This window comes from Somniosus microcephalus, chromosome 4 (assembly GCF_052327205.1).
Source record: "Somniosus microcephalus isolate GS21.2 chromosome 4, FLI_Smic_1.0, whole genome shotgun sequence".
In the NCBI taxonomy this organism is placed as follows: Eukaryota; Metazoa; Chordata; class Chondrichthyes; order Squaliformes; family Somniosidae; genus Somniosus; species Somniosus microcephalus.
The window spans coordinates 344,771,572-344,787,825 of NC_140990.1; the positions used below are offsets into that span (position 1 = coordinate 344,771,572).

At 43.3% G+C, this 16,254-nt stretch overlaps 1 protein-coding gene across 1 annotated transcript in view; it reads right to left on the minus strand.

Moving 5' to 3' along the window:
- Nucleotides 1-241: 241 nt before the first annotated feature.
- Nucleotides 242-16,254, minus strand: part of LOC147120737 (SNF2 related chromatin remodeling annealing helicase 1-like) — a 107,865-nt gene continuing 91,852 nt past the window's right edge. Inside the window, exon 17 of the mRNA XM_085986970.1 lies at nt 242-994. Within this exon, the coding sequence (XP_085843096.1) occupies nt 791-994 (204 nt within the window). The 3' untranslated portion in view covers nt 242-790. The remainder of the gene's footprint in view (nt 995-16,254) is intronic.

Here is a 16,254-nt window from a genome sequence, read left to right on the forward strand (position 1 = left end):
AACCCGTGCTGTACCTGCCCTGGGAGTGTTTGATGGGACAGTGTAGAGGGAGCTTTATTCTGTATCTAACCCATGCTGTACCTGCCCTGGGAGTGTTTGATGGGACAGTGCAGAGGGAGCTTTACTCTGCATCTAACCCATGCTATACCTGCTCTGGGAATGTTTGATGGGACAGTGTAGATGTCTTCAACACTGACATCCTTCACTTTGAGGAGCAAATAATAAATTACTCAAAAAAAACATTATTTCTAATAATTTTTTAATGAATTGATCAGAAGTGAAATCTTAGTGTATATAAAACATTCCAACAATTTACTGACATTGATATAACTCCTGTTATAACGAAACCTGTACAATTCTCAGGAGTAATGTTGGGTTGGATTTGGAAGGAGCTGTAGCTTAGAAATATATCAGAGGAGTGGAGATAACTTCAGACACACAATGGTCCTACCGCACCCCGCCCATCACCACACACACCAGCTCCTGCTGGGAATGGGCTGAGAATGTGCTGGGAGATCTGTGCCCTGGTAAAATAACTATAAAAATTGTAAAAGCTCCTTAACAGAAACCAAAATTCCTCAACTGTCTGATTCTCAGCATCAATCATAAAAAAAAACATTTGCTCCAGTTCACAATTGAATTTTTTCTATTTTATTTACAAATCGAGCAATCGGTAAGGGGTTTACACAGACCCCCAGCACGCTCAGACACGGACCCCCAGCGCGCTCAGACACAGACTGAACTCATGCAGGGCTTTAGTTGAATCTCCTGTTCCAAACTGTCGCTCGCTCTATTTCAAAAAATACTCCTCAATCCGTCTCTTCTTAAGGGGACTCTCTGGATAATTAGTTTGTATGCCGGTGCCAGGGCCAGTGCCAGTGTGAGAATCGAGACAGATATCAGCAGCCTCGAGGAGAAGAGTTTCATCATCGGCATCTTCACAATCACCAAAAGCCGTTTGGAAAAAGTCTACCACTTTTGTCTGTCTTGGACCCTGCAGAGAGAAATATAATCCTAGTTACAAACCACCAAATAATCAGGATAAAAAGCACCCAAACTCCAGCGGCCCTGCCTGAGTCAAACAAATCTAACAGCTCGAAACCCCCACAACAGGAAACACAGCCCCGACCCCAGGCCCAGAGAGTACCCCCGAACTCAAGAGTGCCCCCCGACCCCGGACCCGGAGAGTGCCCCCAACCCCTGACCCAGAGAGTGCCCCATGACCCCTGACCGAGAGTGCCCACGCGACCCCTGACCCGGAGGGAGCTCCGCTGACCCCCGACCTGGAGAGTGCTCCCTGACCCGATTGCCCCACTTGACAACGGGCAAACTCCCCAAACTCAGCACAGGCTGAGGTTGGCTCTGCAAACCTGCTGGAATCCATCTACTGTCCCATCAAACACACCCAGGGCAGGTACAGCATGGGTTAGATACAGAGTAAAGCTCCCTCTACACTGTCCCATCAAACACTCCCATGGCAGGTACAGCCCGGGTTAGATACAGAGTAAAGCTCCCTCTACACTGTCCCATCAAACACTCCCAGGGCAGGGAGAGCACGGGGTTAGATACAGAGTAAAGCTCCCTCTACACTGTCCCATCAAACACTCCCAGGGCAGGTACAGCACGGGTTATATACAGAGTAAATCTCCCTCTACACTGTCCCATCAAACACTCCCAGGGAAGGTACAGCATGGGTTAGATACAGAGTAAAGCTCCCTCTACACTGTCCCATCAAACACTCCCAGGGCAGGTACAGCACGGGTTAGATACAGAGTAAAGCTGCCTCTACACTGTCCCATCAAACACTCCCAGGGCAGGGACCGCACGGGTTAGATACAGAGTAAAGCTCCCTCTACACTGTCCCATCAAACGCTCCCAGGGCAGATACAGCACTGGTTAGATACAGAGTAAAGCTCCCTCTACACTGTCCCATCAAACACTCCCAGGGCAGGTGCAGAGCACAGTGCGGTCTGCACAGAGCGAGATTAAATACAATGGACTTGAACAGATTGTTTTATTTGGGAATTCGGAGAAGATGGGGAAGGAGTTGTTGCTTTTTGCCTGCACTACTTGTAGTGCTTAGTGTTACAGGTAGGTATTTAATTTCAGTACCCATAACTTAATCTAGATCAAGTAAGTCAAGAAACTACACTGTTAACTAATTTACCTAAATACAAGTTTAATTAAATTTAATTAAATAAAACAAGTCATGTAGGGATGGCAGTGCAGGTGGTGTGCCTCAACTGCAGCATGTGGGAGTTTGTGGAGAGCATTGTGATCCCGGACAACCACGTTTGCAGTAAGTGCCTGCATCTTGAGGAACTTCAGCTCAGAGTTTTTGAGCTGGAGTCTGAGGGGCAGACATTGCGGGGCATCAGCGATGGGGAGAGTTACCTGGACACTTTGATCCAGGAGGCAGTCACACCCCTTAGGTTATGTAGTGGTACAGGTCTGGTTAGTGGTCAGGGACAGGAGGGTGTGACTGCAACTCAGGCAGGTAAGGGGACCCCCAGGTGCAGTGCTGGAGGAGCCTCAGCATTTGTCATTATCCAACAGGTATGAGGTTCTTGCTGCCTGTGTGGATGAGGGACAAGCCTGCAGGATGGATGAGTAAGCTGACCATGGCACCATGGTGCAGGAGGCCATTCAAGAGGGGGGAATGAAAGGGAATGTAGTTGTGGTAGGGGACAGTATAGTCAGGGGGATAGATACTGTTCTCTGCAGCCGTGACCGAGAGTTCCAAAGATTGTGTTGCCTGCCCGGTGCCAGGGTTAAAGACATCTCCTCGCGGCTGGAGAAGAACTTGGGAGGGGGAGGATCCGTTTGTCGTGGTCCATGTAGGAACCAATGACATAGGTAGAACTAGGAATGAGGTTCTGCTGAGGGAGTTTGAGGAGCTAGGATCCAAATTACAAAGCAGAACCTCAAAGGTAATAATCTCTGGACTGTTACCTGAGCCATGCGTAAATTGACATAGGGACAAACAGATTAGAGGATTAAATGCGTGGCTCAAAGAGTGGTGTGGGAGGAAGGGGTTTCAGTTCATGGGGCACTGGCACCAGTACTGGGGAAAGAGGGAGCTGTTCCGTTGAGACGGGCTCCACTTAAACCAGACTGGGACCAGCGTCCTAGCAAACCAAATAACTAGGGCAGTAGACAGGGCTTTAAACTAATGAAGGGGGGGTGGGATGATTCAGGAAAGAGTAAATTTAAAAGCAGCGAGAGAAATGTCAAGGCTCTAGAGCAGAGTTTTGGGTAAAAATAAGCAGAGTGGGTCAGGAAGGGACAGAGAGACTAACAAAGGTCATAGGGCATCAGTGACTGAGGTGACATCAGGGAAAAATAGAAATATGTCAAAGCTAAAGGCACTATATCTGAATGTGCAAAGCATTCGCAACAAAATAGATGAATTAATAGCGCAGATAGAAATGAATAGGTTTGATCTAATTGCCATAATGGAGACATAGAAACATAGAAGATAGGAGCAGGAGTAAGCCATTCGGCCCCTCGAGATCATAGCTGATCATCCAAATTCAGTACCCTGTCCCTGCTTTCTCCCCATATCCCTTGATCCCTTTAGCCTCAAGAAATATATTTAACTCCTTCTTGAATATATTTAATGAATTGGCCTCAACTGCCTTGTGTGGCAGAGAATTCCACAGGTTCACCACTCTCTGGGTGAAGAAATTCCTCATCTCAGTCCTAAATGGCTTACCCCTTATCCTTAGACTGTGACCCCTGGCTCTGGACTCCCCCGCCATCGGGAACATCCTTCCTGCATCTAGTCTGTCTAGTCCTGTTAGAATTTTATAAGTTTTCAATGAGATCCCCTCTCATTCTTCTAAACTCTAGCGAATATAAGCCTAATCGACCCAATCTCTCCTCATACGTCATTCCTGCCATCCCAGCTATCAGTCTGGTGAATCTTCGCTGAACCCTCTCCATGGCAAGAACATCCTTCCTCAGATAAGGTGACCAAAACTGCACACAATACTCAAGGTGTGGTCTCACCAAGGCCCTGTACAACTGCAGCAAGACATCCTTGCTCCTGTAATCTAATCCTCTCGCTATGAAGGCCAACATACCATTTGCCTTCTTAACCGCCTGCTGCACCTGCATGCTTACCTTCAGCGACTGGTGTACAAGGACACCTAGGTCTCGTTGCACTTTCCCTTTTCCCAATCTATTGCCGTTCAGATAATAATCTGTCTTCCTGTTTTTGCCACCGAAGTGGATAACCTCGCATTTATCCACATTATACTGCATTTGCCATGCATCTGCCCAATCACCCAACCTGTTCAATTCGTACTGGAGTTTCTCTGCAGCCTCCTCACAGCACATACACCCACCCAGCTTTGTGTTGTCTGCAAACTTGGGAGATATTACATCTAGTCCCCTCATCTAGATCATTTATATATATTGTGAATAGCCGGGGTCCTGCCACTCAGAAAAAGACCCGTTTATTCCAACTCTTTGCTTCCTGTCTGCCAACCAATTCTCTATCCAAGACAGTACCTTACCCCCAATCCCATGTGCTTTAACTTTACACGCTAATTTCTTATGCGGGACCTTATCGAAAGCCTTCTGAAAGTCCAAATACACCACATCCACTGGTTCTCCCTTATCTATTCTATCAGTTACATCAAAAAATTCCAGTAGATTAATCAAGCATGATTTACCTTTTGTAAATCCATGTTGACTTTGTCCGATCCTGTCACTGTTTTCTAAGTGCGCTGCTATTACATCTTTTATAATGGACTCTAGCATTTTCCCCACTACCGATGTCAGGCTTACCGGTCTATAATTCCCCGTTTTCTCTCTACCACCCTTCTTAAATAGTGGAGTTACATTAGCTATCCTCCAATCCATGGGAACTTTTCCAAAGTCTATAGAATTTTGGAAGATGACCAGCAATGCATCTACTATTTCTAGGGCCACTTCCTTAAGTACCCTAGGATGTAGATTATCAGGCCCTGGGGATTTATCGGCTTTCAATGCCATCAATTTCCCTAACACCATTTCCCTACAAATACTGATTTCATTCAATTCCTCCCTCTCATTAGACCCTATGTTCCCTGACATCTCTGGGAGGTTATTTGTGTCCTCCTTTGTGAAGACAGAACCAAAGTATGTATTTAGTTGGTCTGCCATTTCTTTGTTCCCCTTTATAAATTCCCCTGATTCTGACTGCAAGGGACCTACGCTTGACTTCACCAATCTTTTTCTCTTCACATATCTATAGAAGCTTTTAGTCAGTTTTTATGTTCCCTGCAAGCTTACTCTCATACTCTATTTTGCCCCTCTTAATTAATCCTTTTGTCCTCCTTTGCTGAATCCTAAACTGCTCCCAATCCTCAGGTTTGCTGCTTTTCTGGCCAAATTATATGTCCTCTCCTTGGACCTTGTGCTATCCCTAATTTCCCTGGTCAGCCACAGTTGAGTCACCTTTTTTGTTCTATTTTTATGCCAAACAGGGATGAACAAATTCTGTAGTTCATCCATTCGATCTTTAAATGTTTGCCATTGCCTATCCACCGTCAACCCTTTAAGTAACGTTCCCCAATCCATCCTAGCCAACTCGTGCCTCATACCATCGTAGTTTCCTTTATTTGAATTCAGGACCCTAGTCTCTGATTCAACTACTTCACTCTCCATCTTAATGAAGAATTCTATCATATTAGGATCGCTCCTCCCCAAGGGGCCTCACACAACAAGATTGCTAATTAATCCTTTCTCATGACATAATACCCAGTCTAAGATGGCCTGATCTCTAGTTGGTTCCTCGACATATTGTTCCAGGAAACCATCCCGTATACACTCTAGGAATTCCTCCTCCACAGTATTGTTACTAACTTGGTTAGCACGATCTAGATGTAGTTGCAAAGTGGCCAAGGTTGGGAACTAAATATTCCAGGATACTTAACTTTTAGAAGAGATAGGCAAAATGGAAGAGGGGGAGAGGTAGTCCTGATAATAAAGGATGGGATAAAGACAGTGGAGAGAAAGGATCTTAGCTCCGAAAATCAAGAAGTAGAACCAGTTTGGGTGGAGCTAAGAAACAGCAAGGGGCAGAAAATATTAGTAGGAGTTGTTTATAGGCCCTCAAACAGTAGTTATAATGTAGGGCAGAGTATAAATCAGGAAATTAGAGGCACATGTAACAAGGGTAATACAGTGATCATGGGGGACTTCAATCTACATACAGACTGGGTAAACCAAATTTGCAGTAATAGTATGGAGGACGAATTCATGGAATTTATGCAAGATAGTTTTCTAGATCAGTATGTTGAGGAACCAACTAGGGAACAGGCTATTTTAGATCTAGTATTGTGCAATGAGAAAATGTTAATTAATAACCTTGTAGTAAAGGGGCCTTTAGGGCAGAGCGACCATAATATGATAGAATTTTATATTCAGTTTGAAAGTGATTTAGTTAAATCTGAAACTAGGGTCTTAAATCTAAACAAAGCAAACTACATAGGTATGAGGGGCGAGTTGGCTACAGTAGATTGGGAAACTACATTAAAAGGTTTGACGGTAGACAAGCAATGGCTAGCATTTAAAGAATTAATACATAATTTACAACAAATATATATTCCTTTAAGGCACAAAAACCCCACAGGAAAAGTGGTCCAACCGTGGCTAACAAGATAAGTTAAAGGTAGTATTAGATCAAAGGTAAAGGCTTATAATGTTGCCAAAAAGTGTAGTAAGCCTGAGGATTGGGAGGACTTTAGAATTCAGCAAAGAACGACCAAGAAATTGATAAAGAAATGGAAAATAGAATGAGTAAACTAGCGAGAGACATAAAAACAGACTGTAGAAGCTTCTATAGGTATGTAAAAAGAAAAAGATTAGCGAAAGTAAATGTGGGTCCCTTACAGGCTGAGACAGGAGAAATTATAATGGGGAATAAGGAAATGGCACAGAAATTAAACAAATACTTTGTGTCTGTCTTCACGGAAGGCGGCACAAAAAACTTCCCGGAAATAGTGGAGAACCAAGGCTCTAGTGAGAATGAGGAACTGAAAGAAATTAGTATTAGTAAAAAAATAGTACAGGAGAAATTAATGGGACTGAAAGACAATAAATCCCCTGGACCTGATGGCCTACATCCTAGGGTTTTGAAAGAGTTGGCTATAGAGGTAGTGGATGCATTGGTTGCCATTTTCCAAAATTCAAGAGATTCTGGAATAGTTCCCACGGATTGGAAGGTAGCAAATGTAACCCCACTATTTAAGAAAGGAGGGAGAGAGAAAACGGGGAACTACAGACCAGTTAGCCTCACATCAGTAGTAGGGAAACTGCTAGAATCTATTATTAAGGACGTGGTAACAGGGCACTTAGAAAATGGTAATAGGATTGGGCAGAGTCAACACGGATTTATGAACGGGAAATCGTGTTTGACAAATTTGTTAAGAGCTTTTTGAGGTTCTAACTAGCAGAACAGATGGCGCGTTGGATCCTAAACTGGCTGAGTGGCAGGAGGCAGAGGGTGATGGTCGAAGGATGCTTTTGTGACTGGAAGCCTGTGTCCAGTGGGGTACCTCAGGGATCGGTGCTGGGTCCCTTGTTGTTTGTGATCTACATAAATGATTTGGATGAGAATGTAAAAGGTATGATCAGTAAGTTCGCAGATGACACGAAAATTGGTGGGGTGGTAAATTGCGAGGAGGAAAGCCTCAGGCTACAGGACGATATAAACGGGTTGGTCAGATGGGCGGAAAAGTGGCAAATGGAATTTAACCCTGAAAAGTGCGAGGTGATGCATTTTGGACAGACAAATAAGGCAAGGGAATACACAATGAGTGGTAGGACCCTAGGAAGTACAGAGGGTCAGAGGGACCTTGGTGTACATGTACATAGATCCCTGAAGGCAGCGGAACAGGTAGATAAGGTGGTTAAAAAGGCATATGGGATACTTGCCTTCATTAGCCGAGGCATAGAATATAAGAGCAGGGAGGTTATGATGGAGCTGTACAAAACGCTGGTGAGGCCACAGCTGGAGTACTGTGTGCAGTTCTGGTCGCCTCACTATAGGAAGGATGTGATTGCTTTGGAGAGGGTGCAGAGAAGATTCACCAGGATGTTACCTGGGATGGAGCGCCTCAGCTATGAAGAAAGACTAAACAGGCTGGGGTTGTTTTCCTTGGAGCAAAGAAGGCTGAGGGGGGACCTGATTGAGGTGTACAAAATGATGAGGGGCATAGATAGGGTAGATAAAGAGGAACTTTTCCCCTTAGTAGGGGGGTCAATAACAAGGGGGCATAGATTCAGGGTAAGGGGCAGGAGATTTAGAGGGGATTTGAGGAGGAACTTTTTCACCCAGAGGGTGGTTGGAATCTGGAACTCACTGCCTGAAAGGGTGGTAGAGGCAGGAACCCTCACAACATTCAAGAAGTATTTGGATGAGCACTTGAAATGCCATTGCATACAAGGCTATGGACCAAATGCTGGAAAATGGGATTAGACAGGACAGGGGTGGATGGGCGGCGCGGACACGATGGGCCGAAGGGCCTCTTTCTGTGCTGTAAAACTCTATGACTCTATGAGGGGCAGCCAGTGGATGTGGTGTATTTGGATTTTCAGAAGGCATTCGATAAGGTGCCACACAAGAGGTTATTAAACAAAATGAGGGCTCATGAGATTGGGGGTAATATACTAACATGGATTGGGGATTGGTTAATGGACAGAAAACAGAGAGTAGGAATAAACGGGTCGTTTTCAGGTTGGCAGGCTGTAACTAGTGGGGTACCGCAAGGCTCAGTGTTTGGACCTCAGCTATTCACAATCTACATCAATGATTTGGATGAGGGGACCAAATGTAATATATCCAAGTTAGCTGATGATACAAAGCTGGGTGGGAATGTGAGGAGGATGCAAGAAGGCTTCAAGGGGATATAGACAAGCTAAGTGAGTGGGCAAGAACATACAAATGGAATATAATGTGGAGAAATGTGAAGTTATCCACATTAGTAGGAAAAATCGAAAAGCAGAGTATTTTTTTAAATGGTAAGAGATTGGGAAATATTGGTATTCAGAGGGACCTGGGTGTCCTTTTACATGAATCACTGAAAGGTAACATGCAGGTACAGCAAGCAATTAGGAAAGCAAATGGTATGTTGGCCTTTATTACAAGAGGATTTGAGTATAAGAGTAGAGACGTCTTACTGCGATTATATAGAGCCCTGGTGAGACCACACCTGGAGTATTGTGGACAGTTTGGGTCTCCTTACCTAAGGAAGGATATACTTGCCATAGAGGGAGTGCAGCAAAGGTTTGAGGAAATCTACATGATATAAGGGGTTAATTTCAAGTGCTTGCTGGGTAAAAGTTTTCAGACTTGACACTGGGCAAGTGTCGATGTGTAACTAGAGCTATTGTAAGTACTCGGACTGCAGCCAGGAACAGATGTCTACCCACCTAATGAGAATGTAGAAGTGGAATAATTAGTTTCTTTGATGTACCAATGACCTGATAACTTGTGACCGAAAGCAAAGCTTGCCTCCCTTATATATGATTAAAGAGGACCTCCGGTTACACGATTCATGCCCTGTTATAGATTAACGGTTGACTTATGTGTCCAGGATCCTTCTGTCAATATGTTATTTCTACCTGATGATTAATCTAAAATGTATCCTGATAGAGGAACAAAGGGATTTCAATCAAACTTGTTTGTTACACTGTATAAATATAGAACGTTTACACTGTATCATTGGAATAGTAGCCTCACCCCTTGAGTGGAGGTACTGATTCCCCTTGCAAGAGAAGTTAAATAAAAGGCCTGTCCGTCTGACGAATCCAAGTGTGTATTGAGTCATTACCCAGAGCTAAGAAGTAAGGCACTTCTACAATTTGGAGGTTCCACCGAGATGGCTTGCTGTACCAATTGGTGAGTTAACAGACGCCGAGTACGTTGCTCGGTTGGGAAAATCCCATCGGCCGAAGGTGGTGTTTTGCCACATTTTTGGGACTTTCCCTGCCATAAGCATAGCTGCGCACAGTCTGTTTATTCCATTGGACAGCACTGCCATCGGGTAATTGACTCACAAGGTTCGGGGGTTAAACTGCCGTTGTGACTGCTTCCCTTTCAGAAACGGAACAGAGGACCAGCCATGAGGCGCTGACGCCCCGCGAACAGGATCGTGCAGAAAAGGACTGTAGGAAGCGCTGAAATAAAGGTACCAGAGAGAGAAGGTTAAGTCAGGAATTTGATTAACTAAGGAGCTAGCGATTTATTGGAAATTGAACTAGCAAGGTTCCAGCTTGCTGAGAGAGAAGGTTAAGTCAGGAATTTGATTAACTAAGGAGCTAGCGATTTACTGGAAATTGAACTAGCAAGGTTCCAGCTTGAAGTTAGCTGGGACAAATTGAAGGCCCTTTTTGCTAAAGATTTGGCTAAAGGGAGTAGGGTAGAAGGAGAGAAGAGCTTGAAGTTAGCTGGGACAAATTGAAGGCCCTTTTTGCTAAAGATTTGGCTAAAGGGAATATGGTAAAAGGAGAGAAGAGTGGGCGATTGTCTGAAACACAGTGTCAATGTTTAATGTTTATGAGAGTGAGTATTTAACTACTTGTTATTATCAATCAACTTTGCAGCTTTGTCCAGTTTGGGGATTTAGTAACACTTTGGTTGTTGTTTAACAAGTGTATTGTTTATTGTTATATGTATTAATGTTTAGTCATGTCTGATCTGTAGAGGCGTCCCACGCAGATCATAGAGTGTTACGGAATTGTTGTATGTTTTAACTAAAATATTTAAGCTGAAAAAAAACTGCAGAAGGGGTTGGAAAAGACCCAAGCCGGGGAAGTGAGTCCCGCGGCGGAATGTATGGTTGAGAAAATAGTGATGTCTTTTACATGATCCACTAAGCTATTGTGGATTCAGTATTTTCCCCAGTTAGAAATACCTTCCACGAGGGTTGAGAACCCTCGAGTTTTATACGTATGTATAGTTTATTAATCTGATCTGTAGGGGCGTACAACGCAGATCATGGATTGTCACGGGAGTTTAGATTGTTTTAAGTGAACCATTTAAGCTGCTAAAATGAGTGCTAGTGCCAGTAAGCCACCCGAGAAAGGCACGCCAGCAGCCTTTATGTTAAAGAACTGGTCAATCATCCATTGATCACCTACCAAATTGGTCCAAATGGACTGTAAATAAGACTAGACCCTTTCCCTCAGATAGTCATTTAACATAGAAAGAATTACTTGCCTCGAGAAATGTTTAACGGACGAGAGAGAAATAGAGAACAGCCAGATAAAAAGACTGCCTCTATGTTTGTTGAGTCAGAAAAAAAAATTACCCCGAAGAAACACCTTTCTCCTCTATTATGGTAGGATAACAAGGTAACTATAGAAGGATGAATAGAGGGGAATATAGAGGAAGACGTGGTAGAGTAAGAGGGTATGGACGATCTGGTAATTGTTACAATTGCGGACAACCCGGACATTGGGCAAACCAATGCCCTGTGAAAAATCGTCAGAACAAAACCTCCAATAATGGACCTCCGTTAGAGAATAAAGGTCCTAATTTCACTGTCCATAACCCTTTTTCGGACCAGTCAGGAGGTTACCCTACAAACGGACAGGGATTTAGGAGAAATAGAGATCAGAATTACTGACTGACACCAGCAGCCCCAGGCGCCACAGACCACCAAATGCCCGTTGTTTCTTTAAATTCACACAGCGAACTTGAAATTAAAATGCAAATAGCTGGGAGACCTATGTCATTTTAGTAGATACAGGAGCAACCTTTTCGGTGTTAGGGAAAGGATATTCTGAAGGAATGCCTATTAATGGGAAAAAGACTCCGATAGCTGGATTGGCTGGAATACTACAATGCTTGAATCAATTGACTCCCCTCACAGTAAAAGTAGAAGAATTTGAGGAAGAACACTCCTTTCTGTTATCAGGAGATGTCTCTATGAATTTATGTGGAAGAGACTTGCTGTGCAAAATGAATGCTACAATCATTTGCTCCGCATCAGGAGTAACAGTAGAAATCCAAGTAGATAAGGCATATGCGTACCCAGTAACAGAAATAAAACACCCTGTTCTTTACGCATGGGAAATTGCCGACCCAAGTTTGAGTCCCAAACTTGTCAGTCTGTTAGGAGCGTGGGGATTCATTACAAGCTCCATAAAACAATACCAGGAATCCCTGAAACTAGGGAAATGGCATCCAAAATTGCACTGCACGGCCTGCTATGACAAAACAGGACAAGATTATCAGCCGTTTTTTTAATTTAAAATACCTCCTAACTATTAGACTGCACAGCCCTATAAAGTTACAATTAATCCAGCTGCACCATTACCCAAAAGGTCACAGTATCCATTGTCAGAGAAAGCAGAAAAAGGAATTGAGCCAGTGATGGAATCATTGTTAAAACAGGGAGTTAACGCCGGATAGAATAAAGGTCGTTTGCAACACATCGTTGCCAAAAACTAAAAGAGAAATGAAGCATTTTCTAGGAATGACTGGCTATTGTAGACAATGGATATTGAACTATTCAGAAATAACCAGACATGAGCATGACAAATTTGGAAAATTCGCGGTTACCTGACTTCCTCGGGAACCCAGATTAAAAATGCACAAGAAGTGCAAAATCTTTTACTAGCTATTCAGAGACGTAAACAGATTGCAATTATTAAGTGCCAAGCGCACATGGGGCATTTGGACAAGGTTGCGCTTGGAAACGCTGCTGCAGATAGCGCTGCTAAGTCAGTAGCTATATCAAGTACTGAACGACAAGTTTCAGCCTTCCCTGTTAGGGAAAAGCCAGAGATACCGCAGCCCCCGTCCTTAGATGATGTGCTGACCCATCAAGATAGGGCCAGTTCTGATGAAGTAAAGGAATGGGTTGTTAATCATTGTTTTAAAAAACACTGACGGCTTATGGGTTCATCATGACGGCCGCATGGTGGCACCCAAATCATTACTATCACCAATTGCCCGATGTGTTCATAAATTCACCCATGCGGGCAAAAGGGGGATGGCGGACTATATCCTTAAGACCTGGTATGCACCAGGAATCTCAAAATTGGCAAAACAAATATGTGAAAATTGTACTATCTGCCAGACCATAAATGCAGGGAAAATAAAGAAGGTACAGCCCGCATCCCACCCAAACCCCATGGGCCCTTTTGTACACTTGCAAATGGATTTTATTGAACTACCTGTGTGTATGAGCTTTAAATATGTATTAGTTATTGTTGATATGTTTTCAAGATGGATTGAAGCGTTTCCTTGTAGAAAGAATGACGCTACTACTGTTGCTAAATGTTTATTGAAGGACATTGTACCTCGCTTTGGGATACCAGCAAAACTGTCAAGTGACAATGGGTCCCATTTTACGGGAACAGTGATTAAGGAACTATGCAAAGCTTTACAGATTAACCAGCACCTTCATTGTAGTTATCATCCACAGTCGGCTGGACTAGTGGAAAGATATAACGGGATGCTGAAAAACAAGCTTGCAAAACTGTGTAAAGAAACTGGACTTAAATGGGTTGATTTGTTACCCATAGCTTTAATGACAATGCGGTCTGCTACCAACAGAATTACAGGATTGTCGCCTCACGAGATCGTCATGGGAAGACCACAAAGATTGCCTTTTTCGGCACCTTTAACAGCTAAACAAATGGACATTCATAAAATGGAGGAAGATATGTTGAGTTATTGCATTGCACTAACCAAATGCATTTCTAGTTTCCATCAACAGGTGAAGGAAGCCCAGGTCGATCCCGCTGAAGGAAAGTGCCATACTTTCGAGCCAGGAGATAACGTTTACATAAAAATCTTCAAACGAAAGAATGGCCTTCAACCCAGATTTGAGGGACCCTTCCAAGTACTCCTGACCACAAACACCGCTGTAAAAGTAAAGGAGCGACCAACATGGATACACGCGTCCCATTGTAAGAAGGCATCAGTTGAAGACAATACACTACCAAGATGAACTGGATTTGGACTCTGATGAGATTGTTCCTTTTGTTAACGATAATTGAAACTGCCATATGGATTTACCCAGATCCTCTGAAAGGCAAACCATGTATAGAAGAATGTGTACTTTTAACCAAAAATCTCTTTTATGTTATATGCTATAATGAGACCATGAAAGTTCAGCTTCAGGATCACACTATGCAGGTACCCCCGTATCAACCCCTGAGTCTTAGGATTAGGCAGAATAAGATAGTAGAAGAAGATAGTGGACAGAAGCTTGATAAGCTATGGGTCACATGCCGTGATACTGTATTACCAAGTGACAAAACTGCGAATGGAGGGGTTATCTGCAATGGTAATTCAAGGGGAGGACTGGCCCTGACAGCTAAGTCAATGTTTTGTGATAATCCTTTTCATAACTATCATCAAGTTATCTGTACGCTAAAAGACAGAACCTTGCCAAATGCTGGATATGCAGCCACATCCCTGTGCATGCAGAGGGTGGAATACCTCTAAGGCCCATTCCCTTCGAGATAGAAGAGATGGTAGGGTGGTTATTACAGTCTAATACCACCTGGAATAAGGAGGCAGCCAGTACATTTCAGACCCAAAATAGTTTAAACCCAGATCAGTTGGAAAATGAATGGAAAAATGCAGGATACAACCTTATAAAATTTGAAGGGTGGTTTCATCCCCAATATGATAATCGAAGGAATCCAGAGAGTCTATTAGTGCATACCCTTGGTTACCACAAAATTGGACTGGGTCATGTTATTTGGGATATGTAGTGCCCTATATACATCATATTTCATCTTTGGATAGCCACCCTGGGACACGAGTAAAACGAGCCATTACAGAAACTGAAAGGTTCTTTGCTATAGCATTTCCCTGGTATGGAACAGGGAAGCTGGCAAGAGAATCTATAAACATGGCAGCAGTGCTGGAACAAATAGCCAATGATAAACGCAGAAATGGTGGCTATGCGCACTGTTGCTTTACAAAACCGCATGGCTCTGGACTAATTGTTGGCAAAAGGGGGCACATGTGCAATCATAAAAACCGAATGTTGCACCTATATCCCAGATAGCTCAGAAAATATCACCAACCTGGTAAACCACAAAGGAGGCTGTAGAGAAACTACGTCAACCTGAACCATGGTCCATGTGGGATTGGATTTCAGGATGGGGAGGAGCACTAGGAAAGCAAATTTTGGAAACCTTAATCGCAATTGTGATGATAATAATTTTAATTAGTTTATTGATTGGTTGTTTAAAATTATTGTGTACAAAAGTCCTTTCCTTATTAACGTCAACTCCTCCAGTACCAATGATGTCTGAATATGAGGATATTAAGGGTGAGACCTTTGATGTAGAGTTTCTTAAACTTAGCGAAATAGATTGTCCTTAGAAAGGACAAAAGGGGGGAATGAGGAAATCTACATGATATAAGGGGTTAATTTCAAGTGCTTGCTGGGTAAAAGTTTTCAGACTTGACACTGGGCAAGTGTCGATGTGTAACTAGAGCTATTGTAAGTACTCGGACTGCAGCCAGGAACAGATGTCTACCCACCTAATGAGAATGTAGAAGTGGAATAATTAGTTTCTTTGATGTACCAATGACCTGATAACTTGTGACCGAAAGCAAAGCTTGCCTCCCTTATATATGATTAAAGAGGACCTCCGGTTACACGATTCATGCCCTGTTATAGATTAACGGTTGACTTATGTGTCCAGGATCCTTCTGTCAATATGTTATTTCTACCTGATGATTAATCTAAAATGTATCCTGATAGAGGAACAAAGGGATTTCAATCAAACTTGTTTGTTACACTGTATAAATATAGAACGTTTACACTGTATCATTGGAATAGTAGCCTCACCCCTTGAGTGGAGGTACTGATTCCCCTTGCAAGAGAAGTTAAATAAAAGGCCTGTCCGTCTGACGAATCCAAGTGTGTATTGAGTCATTACCCAGAGCTAAGAAGTAAGGCACTTCTACAGGTTCACCAGACTGATTCCTGGGATGGGGGGATTGTCCTATGAGGAGAGATCGAGTAGGCTAGGCCTATATTCTCTAGAGTTTAGACGAATGAGGGGTGATCTCATTGAAACATACAAAATTCTTACAGGGCTTGACAGGGTAGATGAGGGAGGATGTTTCCACTGACTGGGGAGTCTGGAACCAGGGGTCACAGTCTCAGAATAAGGGGTTGGCCATTTAGGACTGAGTTGAGGAGAAATTTCTTCACTGAGGGTGGTGAATCTTTGGCATTTTCTACCCCAGAGGGTTATGGAGACTCAGTCGTTGAGTATATT